Below are 10115 nucleotides of genomic sequence, written 5' to 3'. Positions count from 1 at the left end.
TTGATAAGATTTTCGGAGAGTTTGTGGTCCAAAAAACATTTTTTTAAAAAAAAAAGAAAAAAAATCAAAACACCAAACACTTCCAAGGAGTAAATATGTTTGGAGAAAAAAAAACACACACTCCCATACACCAGCCCCCCATTATTCCAGTCCTCAAAGAACCTTTCTGAGCAGAGACACAGCAGTAAAACCAAATATATATATTCCCCTTGGTTTCTCCCGATTCCTTCCTGACACATCTGTCGTTCTGGTTTGCATGACTATGGCAGTGTTGGGGGTTCCCTCCCCTGGTCTCAGGAGATCGTGAATGCTGGCTGGGCAGCAGCTTCTAGACCCCATGAGAGAGCTCCCTCAGCAGCACGTAAAGAGGAGAGAGACCATGACGTTTACCACGCAAAGCAGGCACTGTATGTGAAATACATGCTGGTAGCAACAAGAACAGCAGTAAATACAGAACAGAAAATAACCATCTTTGAAATGACAACAAACGGGACACGTTATCTAAGCACTAACACCTAAGGAGGTGGCTGCCCAAGCTCAGGTGGGCAGCTCCTCAGGAGAGAGAAGCTGACTTCTCTCCAGGTTGCCTGGGCTTCAGTCCTTGTAACTTTTCATCTTTTAGCGCCTTCAGGAATTTATCTGTGGGAGAGCAAAACAAACTTAGCCATAATAGAGATAAGGGCTTTTCCTAACACTTCCAAAGCAAACTCCTGGGAAGCAACTGTGCTTCCTCGATGGACCTTAAACCTATTTGTGATCCAAGATGGGAGAGAAAAAAAAAAACAGAAAACTGACTGTAAAAACATGTAAGGGGTTCTGACTGTAAAAACACATGCAACGCATCCAGTTACATGTGTTTTTATAGTCAGAGTTGCTAAGTCCTGGATTTTATTGTCAGAGTTGCACCTAAGTCCTGGATTTCTTCTTCTTCTTCTTCTTTTTTTTTTTTTTTTTTGGGAGGGAGTCTTGCTCTTTCGCCCAGACTGGAGTGTAGCGGCACAATCTCGGCTCACTGCAACCTCCATCTCCTGGGTTCAAGCAATTCTCCTGCCTCATCCTCTTGGGTAGATGACATTATAGGCACATGCCACCATGCCAGGCTAATTTTTGTATTTTAGTAGAGACTTGGTTTTACCATGTTGGTCAGGTTGGTCTCAAAATTCTGACCTCAAATGATCCACCCGCATTGGCCTCCCAGAGTGCTGGGATTACAGGCGCGAGCCACCATGCCTGGCCCCTGGATTTCTTAAGTATGTATTCATATTATGTATGTATTCATAGTTAAGAAATCCAGGACTTAGCAAAGCCCAGTTTTTCTAGGGATTGTTTTCCTTCCATGGCTATAAGAAAGGGTGCATGACAGTGTGTCTGATGAATTGAAGATCATTCCCACAGTCACATGGACCTAAGCATTTAAGTTATTTCAAACTTCTCTTCCCTATGTGGCAGGGGAAGCCAATTTAACCCATTGCATACAATAGTTGGAATGATTTACAAAAATTGGAATGAGTTTTAGCCAGAACAAGTAATGGGAGAGGCAAAGTCTGCAGGACAACCTACCACTACTGAAAGTTATATTTTGCAATAAGTCCTTTTTCTTTCTTTTTTGAGATGGAGTTTTGCTCTTGTTGCCCAGGATGGAGTTCAATGGCACGATCTCGGCTCACTGCAACCTGGGTTCAAGCGATTCTCCTACCTCAGCCTCCCGAGTAGCTGGGATTACAGGCATGCACCACTATGCCCGGCTAATTTTTTGTATTTTTAGTAGAGACGGGGTTTCCCCATGTTGGTCAGATTGGTCTCAAACTCCTGACCTCAGCTGATACGCCCGCTTCGGCCGCAATAGCTCCTTCTTGAAGTACAGTGCATTTAACAACTTTACCCTCCAACAGGGAGGAGTCATTCAGCTCGCAGGTTAAGGGATCCCGCCCGCATCAGCACACCTGGTCTGCCCTGGTCCAGGGCTAAACGTCAGCCCAGAATCCTGGTGAGAGAACTCCCGGAGGCACCAGGGCCATAGCGTCCCTGGGGGTCTGCCCTACAGCATTGAGAAGGTGAAGTGTCCCAAAGCTGCCCAGGGAACGGCCTTGGGCCTTGTGGGCCTTGCACAATCCCCACCTCCCCCTACAGATAGATTCTCCCACTGACAGTTCTCTACTTCCCTTTTCCCCCATGGAGAGCCCCTGTTTAAGACCGAACATTAAAGCTTGGGGACTGTCTGTGGTGGGTGGACTTCCAGAGTACAGGGTAGGGGGATGACTATGCAGGAGGATTAAAGTTTAGAACGAGGTGGTGGGGGATGGAGTTCCAGGTGTGGAGGCTCAGAGTCCAGGTTACCCAAAGGGTTTAGGATGGAGGGAGGATAGAGTTTGGGACTAACGGGCTATTAAGTTCAGATCTGTGGTGGGGGGAGGAGTCGGTTGAGGTCCAGGATAAGGGAGCGCTAGGGGATAGATTTTGGATCTGGGACTATTAGGGACTGGAGTCAAACCGGGGCTACATGTCGGGGCGGGGCTTGGAGCGGAGGAGGGAGCCAGGGCAGGCTAATGAGGCTGGGCTCGGTGGCCCCAGCGAGGTCACGCACAGCGCTGGGAGTCGAAGCCGTCCCCAGTGATGGTGAGCAGCTCCAGCTCCTTAATCCGGATCTCCAGCTCGCACAGCTCCTCGGGGTGGGAGGCAGAGGCGAGCGTGGGGGTCGAGGAGCGGGCGGCCAGAGGCGAGACAGCCACCTCGGGCCCCGGCGGCGGCGAATAGAAGAAGCGCAGAGGCTCGTAGGGGATGGCGGCCAGGCCAGAGGGCCAGGGCGGGGGCCCGGGGCGCTCGCTGGGGGGAACCAGGCTGGGTGGTGGCGGAGGCGCCGGGACAGGAGGCGCCTGGGGCAGGGACCTGGCTCCCGCAGCCCCGCCCACCGGCGCCCCGACCGTCTTCAGCGGCACAAAGAGCTTCTTCCAGATGTTGAAGTCGCTGAGCGGGGTTGAAGAGATGCCGCGGTCGTAGAGGGACGGGAAATAGAGGGGCGGAGCCGACCGCTGGCTCATGGTGGGGCTGCGGCTGCGACTGCCGCGCCGCTCCTTCGGCATCGTTTGAATGGGGGTCTGCGTGGGAGGAACCCCGCGCCGGGAGACGCGCGCTCAAGTCCCGAGTCACCGGGGTTTCGAGGTTCCACAAGCCCCGCCCCGACGGAGCGCGGCCCCACCCTTTCGCCTCAGCCCCGTCCCCGAACAGGCGGGGTTCCAAAGCCCGGGCGACCACGCCCCGGAACGTGGCCTCGCCCACCGGCAGCCGGCCGCGCCCCGCAGCGAGAAAGCCACGCCCCCGGGCTCGCCTCCGCCTCCTGTCCCTCGACTCCGCCCACCGCCTCGCTCTGGCTCTGCGGTTCCCAACATACCCTCATCCAGAACAGGGAGTGGGCCAGTGCTGCGGGAGAAAGCTTGCTTCAGGCTTCCTCTCGTTTTATCAGGGAGAAAATGTATTTCCTAGAAACCTGCCCCCTGCACCAGCAGACTTACCTCATTGCCTCATTGGCCGGCCCCACAGCAAAGAAGTCTGAGAAAATGAGTGTCTGATAGTCCATCCTCTACTGTGGGAGGCAGACGAAGGGGAAGAGGATTGACTCGGAATGGCCAGACTTTAGCAGTGTTGAGGAAGATTTAGAAAAGGGGATCCTCATCTGGTTTGTAACAGATCTGAAGGAGTGTTTTCAGTGAAATGCAGTTTAGTTCTCTTCCAAACATAGACATCATCAGGAGCTAACAGGCAAGGAACTAACCACCAAAAGAAAAGCCTGTCCGCCCTACCTCAAATACTTCACCCATTAATTATGACCGATTTGGACATTTTGTCCAAAGGACATGCCAGCTCATTTAAGTGAGTAAACTGTATTGGCCATATGAAGGGAAATAACTAATACATTTTCTTGAGAACCTCTGCCTCATGATCACTGGTATGAATAAACAGTGATGAGTGGAGGCCAGTTAAAGAGTCAATGTCAGCTTCACAAATTAAATATACATACTCACATGCATTTGCACACATAGTGCAAATACTGTGTGTGTGTTTGTGTGTGTGTGTCTGTATAGCAGCAAAGTGGAGAGAGTCGGATATTCAAGCTGGTAGCCTTGGACAAGTCGCTTGACTTCTAAGTAGGTTTTCTATAAAATATAAATAAGAAAACCAGGCTGCCTCATAGGGTTGTGATCAGACAGAAGACAGAACAGTGTGTGAAGCACTTGTACTTGGAAACTGTCCAAACACAAGAGGTAGCTGTCCCCACCGTGGGGCATGTCTGAAACTGGGGAGCATTTATTTATTTAGAGATGGAGTTTCACTTTTGTTGCCTAGGCTTGAGTGCAATGTTTATTTATTTATTTTGAGACAGAGTTTCGCTTTTGTTGCCTAGGCTTGAGTGCAATGTTTATTTATTTTGAGACAGAGTTTTGCTTTTGTTGCCTAGGCTTGAGGGCAATGGTGTGATCTCGGCTCACTGATAAGATCCTCCATCTCAAAACTGGGAAGCTTTTTCTTCCTGCACTTAGCTTCCCACACTTCGTTGTCACACACACAGTATTTGCACTCTTTGACTGGCAGCCACCCATCATTGTTTATTCATACCAGTGATCACTAGGCTGAGGCTCTCGAGAAATTGTATTTCTCCTCAGTGTATGACTAATACAGGCTATGTGCGATAGCTCAGCACCCAGCCTGTAATCCCAGCCCTTTGGGAGCCCGAGGCAGGAGGATCTCTTGAGGCCAAGAGTTTGAGACCAGCCAGGGGCAACATAACAAGACTCTGTCTTGGCCGGGCACAGTGGCTCACGCCTGTAATCCTAGCACTTTGGGAGGCCGAAGTGGGTGGATCACCTGAGGTCAGGAGTTCAAGACCAGCCATCATGGTGAAACCCCATCTTAAAAAAAAAAAAAAAAGACTGTCTCTACAAAAAATATTTTTAAAAAGTGTGATGGCATGTGCCTAGAGCCACTCAGGATCTGAAGTGGGAGGATTTCTTGAACCAAGGAGGTTGAGGCTGCAGTGAGCCACAATCATAGCACTGCACTCCAGCCTGGGTGGCAAGGCAAGACTCTGTCTCAAAAACAAAACAAAACAAAACAAACAAAAAACACCCTTATCTCCCATTAGTTTCCCCCATGTATTTAACTTCCTATAATTTACTGCCTCAGAAGCTCAAACCTCTTTTCCTTTGTCTTGTCACTTTTCTACAATTCATCAGCCTTTGTTAAAATTGTATATAAGCTCTCAAGCTACTTCTTTGGGTTTTCACTTTGTTTCTGTAAGAACTCCATGTACATGCATGTGGGAAGTAAAAAAGTTCCTCTTTAAAGTTTCCTTTCTTGTTAAAGAATAAGTGTGCTAATAACTTTGTTAAGCCATACCCTATGTAGATGTTAAACATGCCATGCTTACAGGCATATAGTATATTCTATGTTCTTGTACTTTAACCAAGATATCTGTGCTGGAAGTGCTCACAGGCATGTCCCAGCTCTTCATTGCGTTTAACTGTTTAGAAAAGTTTTAAGTTGTTAGCCAATCGCGTTTTAGATTGTGAGGTCTGGTTCCAGCCAACGAGGATCAGACACAGCAGTAAGGACGACCCCAAATGCATAAGGGATAAATCTGTGTGTTTTCCTTTGTTCATTGTACTCTTGCGCCAACATGGCTAGTAAGAGTACCCTTCCTGCAGTCCAGGAAGCAAAAATTGCGTTGCTAAAAGATCCTTTGTCTCAGTGTTGATTTTTCTTTTTGGCACCAAGCATCTAGTTCCAATAATGCGTAATAAACTGTGACTTCTGTTAATCTGTTTTTGTCAGTTTGATTCTCAGGTCCCAGACTCTGAACCTAAGAGATTAGAGGAAAAATTTTTTCACCCCTATAGAACCATAGTGATGGTAAGAACCAGGGTTTTGGACTCAGACTTGGGACCAAACCCTGGATCCACTACGTATTTGGCTGTGTTGCTGAACTTTCTCAACCTCATTTTTTCATCAGTATAATGGGAACAGTAATGGCATCTACTTGCTTAGACTGGCAAGACTAAGTGAGACAGAGTAAGTACCTGACGATGGCTTGTACTCAACATTAGCTCTTATTAATACAAGAAGGCCCTTAGAAAGGAAAGAGATTTTGCATTTTTTTTTTAAATGAAGCAATAAAATCATGATTTTTGTGTGTATATATCTAGTTTAGGAGAAAAGTAATTACAGATTTTCCCCCCTTACTCCAACATAATCTAAACAGATTTTACTCTGGATGGTTTAATTATAACATAATCCATGAAGTTGTAGCCAGTGGGTTAAATAAGAAATTGATGACAAACTTGTTTTCTCTAACAACTACACGAGAAAACTCAAGTGCCATGATGAACACTGAGCTAAACTGCAGTCAGGAGGCGAAGTCCCTATGAGGTAATAATAAAGCCACGAGGTTTAAGGCAAAACCCTATGGTTGTTTCTGCAAACAAATGTCCAGGAAACTCAAGTTGGTGATGAAAGACAGAACAGTCTTGAATTCAACTTCAACAGAACCTTTCCCTCCCTGGGCTCCAAAGCACTATGCCACCTACCTCTCCACTCAAATTCCCCAATAAGTACCATCCTGTTGGAGCTTGAGCGATTCGATTCCTCATGCCCCTGCTCCCTGGCTTCATTTGGAACCAACTGAGAGAGAAGCATTAGTCCCTCTTCACTGATCAGAGTCAGCTGGAGGACGTAGCTATTGGCCTGGTAGCCAGGTAGGCTTGCCAATCCTGCATCTCTACCTTAAGCTTACCCAGTGTGAGGCCAGGTTAGAAAGTCACAGGCCTTGGCTGCGGGGAGAGGGCCTTTATTGTCATAGTGAAGAGCTTGCCAAGGACAGGACTGATTCTTCCTCTAGCCTCACCAATCATGGCAGTCATTGTTCTGCTGTCAGGAGGAGAGGGCCCAGAAGGGTCACATTGAGGAAATGTGATGTGAGGGTGGAGGTTCCTGTCCAGCACTCTCACTTGCACTATTTAACCTCAGTTGACTCACTGCAGTTGGCACTTCTCATTTTCCATTGCCACAGCCCTCTCCAGCCAGGAAGGCCTGGAGTACCTGGGGTGCTGTTTGCCTGGTTTCGTTGGTCCTCAGACTGCTCCCTTCAGAGAGCACAGAAAGTCTTCTCTGTCCCAAGGAGCCCCCCTTCCCTCCCTCACTCCAGCTCTGAATCTGGACACAATGTCAGCAATCAGACCCTCACCAGGTGCTCAGCCTCTGTAGGGATATGTCACAATTTGCCATGCCTGGTGGCTCTGGGCAGCCTTTTGGGACATGTAGTGCTCGTGTCTTGGAATACAAGAGTTGTGCTTGAATCTGGGACTCTCTGTGACCCTGAGAAAAATCACATCAGCTCTCTGAACCTCAATTTTCTCTGATCTATAAAATGAAGACAGTATCTACTTCATAGGGTTGATGTATTTGATGAAAATATGTATAAGCAGTGCCAGGGACAAATAGGTGCTCACTGAAGTGTGGTGCTCACGTTAGTTATTATACAGTTACACATGGACTCCTTAATTCCCCATTAAACCATGGTGGATGAATGAGGAAAATGCAGCAGGGAGTCCATGATAGAAAACCCAACCACTCCAGATCATTTTGCCAGCCTCATACCCAAGAAGCTTCTTATTCAACCTGCTAAGACATAATGATAATAAACATACAAGAGAGGCCCTCTGTCCCAGGCACTTGTTTTAACTGATTAAAACTTTTCTAAAACCCTAAGCCTATGGTTCTCATTTTCCAGATGAGAAAACTGAGGCATGTAAGGTTAAGTAACTCGCCTGAGGGTGGCTGATTGGCATCAGAGCTGGCATTCCATATGAACAGGCCAGCTCTAGAGGCCAGGGTGTTTGGACAGCCTCCAAATTGTCACCCCAGCCCTCAGGGCAAGGCCACACACATGGCCTCTAGTCTCTTACACCTCTTCTTGGGTGGAGGCTGGCTCTGAAAGTTGTTTGTGCCACAATTTAAGGACCAAGCTATTCTGGGAAGCCCAGAACAGTCTTTCCTTTATTACTCATCTCAATTAACCATTGTGTTGGTCTGGCCTTGGGGGTGTAGGCATTCCCATCTCCCTTTCAAGAAAGTTTCTAAAAAATGCAGACCAGACCTTATTCTTGTTTTCCCGGGTAAATGTGGTCCTACCTACTTGCAGAGTAAAACTTTTAAAAAATAAGCTGAAACTTGAGAAGTTGTTTAGTGGAATAGGGAGAACAGAGGCCTCCGAGATGAGGGAGCTGAGTTTAAGCCCCAGCAGTCAGCATCAACTAGCCATGCTACCTTGGGCAAAATAACTGTAGCTAACACTTAGTGATCACAGTGCACCGTTGCGTGTTCTCAGGTTATCCTGACAGTAACACTTACAGGGTAGGTCTGTCAGAATTTTCTGTCCACAAGCAATGGAAGCTGACACTGAGTTATTTTGGAGGGCTATGAGACAGCTCATGAACTGAAAGCTCTTCAGAACTCTGTTTAGGGGCTGCAGAGAACAGGGCAACTTCAAGGATCCCGGTAGCAGGACGGAATCGCTGGCCTCTTCAGTATGGCCACTGTGGTAGTAGACACTGTCTACCTTGCTTGCTGAGTCTTCTGACTTCCTTCTTTTTCCCTGTGCTGGATGCTTCCTTCCACTCTCCCTCCCCTTGGACAGCAGACTCCAGGTTCTTCAGCCTCTGGACTCTGGGACTTGCACCAGTGGCTTGCCAGGGGCTCTCGGGCTTTTGGCCGCAGACTGAAGGTTGCACTGTGAGCTTCCCCAGTTTTGAGGTTTTGGGACTCAGACTGAGCCACTACTGGCTTCTCTCTATTCCAGCAGATGGCCTATTGTGGGACTTTGCCTAATAATTGTGGGACTTTGCCCTATAATTGTGGGAGCCAATTCTACTAACCTCCCCTTCATATATACATATATCCTATTAGTTCTGCCCCTCTGGAGGACCCTTTATTTTATCTTACCCCAAAATAATAGGAGTGCGTATAAACAGGAAGCTTAGTTTAGATAAATAAGATTATCCATTATATAAATCTTACATTGAATAGCCTACAAGTAATTTGAAAAAGAGACTTCTGACTAGTTTTCATTCAAGTCAAAGTCAGTGGGGTAAATGCATTGTGATCTCAAGCAGAGAGTCAATATTTTGTGCTCTCCACTGGAAAAGTCTTTATAGTATTGCCTTTGGGTCCAGGCACTCAACCTAGTCTATGGCAAGAGTCACAGCAACTTTCTGCAGAAAGCAACCCCAAAGTTTAAAGCCATTTATGTGACCCTTGTTGATTCTGACTGCTCAACAGCCCTCTCCTCATCTCCCCATTTAGTAGCACCCAGATTCTGCTTTAGAGGACTACCTTCTTCCCAATGTAGTCTGGCCAAAAGGTGGGTACATGACACAAGATAGCAGTAAGCCAATCTCATCCTAGAATCTGAATCCTGAGAGAGATTTCCAGAACTGCCCAACTCCTGGCTTTTTGGAGTGTGGCTGAATTTCCCACCCCCTCACCCCCAACAAAGTTTCAAAATATTCATTTTCTGCTTAGTCAAAATTGGTTCTTATTCCTTAGAACTCACATGAAATGAGCTTCTTTGCTCAGCCAGTGGCTGTGGGCATGGTCAGTACTTCCGCAGGCCAAAAAAAAAAAAAAAAAAAAAAAAAAATCCTACTGAGGAAAGAGTCACACGTAGCATTTTGTCTTGAAACAGAGAATTAAAGACGATGTAAGGAAAGACACTGAGCTAACAGAGAACGCAGAGCACCACGGTAATGCTATTTCGATGAGCAAGTCTCTATTTTTCTATGTTCAGGCAATGGCATCAACAGAAGAAAGCTGGCCCAGCTCAGGATGTCTTCTTTCAGTTGCCGCCATTAAGCATATTGCATATCTCTTATCTTTTTGGGCCATAACACATTCATCCACTTGTTCTATTTCATTTTCTGAAAGGCATCATGCATTGCACTTGATTTGTCCAACAGAGTGTAATCAAGGGTTTTTTTTTTTCAAAGCTAATCAAGAAATTCCTGCATCTGCAAAAGTCAGGCTATGCCATTAAATACAGCCAAGATCATAATACAAATGACATTAGG

At 47.0% G+C, this 10115-nt stretch overlaps 1 protein-coding gene across 1 annotated transcript; it reads right to left on the bottom strand.

Annotated features, from left to right (window-relative positions):
* Window positions 1-385: 385 nt before the first annotated feature.
* Window positions 386-3166, bottom strand: CUNH11orf91 (chromosome unknown C11orf91 homolog). The gene is made up of 2 exons (XM_012452312.2): window positions 2585-3166; window positions 386-639 (listed from the first exon to the last, which is right to left on the bottom strand). The coding sequence occupies exons 1-2, from the start codon at window positions 3078-3080 to the stop codon at window positions 554-556; spliced, it is 582 nt and encodes a 193-aa protein (XP_012307735.2). The 5' UTR covers window positions 3081-3166; the 3' UTR covers window positions 386-553.
* Window positions 3167-10115: the final 6949 nt, after the last annotated feature.

Source organism: Aotus nancymaae, unplaced genomic scaffold, assembly GCF_030222135.1.
Source record: "Aotus nancymaae isolate 86718 unplaced genomic scaffold, 86718_ANA_hifiasm-v0.15.2.pri h1tg000059l, whole genome shotgun sequence".
NCBI classification, from domain to species: Eukaryota; Metazoa; Chordata; class Mammalia; order Primates; family Aotidae; genus Aotus; species Aotus nancymaae.
This window is presented reverse-complemented; position numbering and strand designations above follow the sequence as displayed.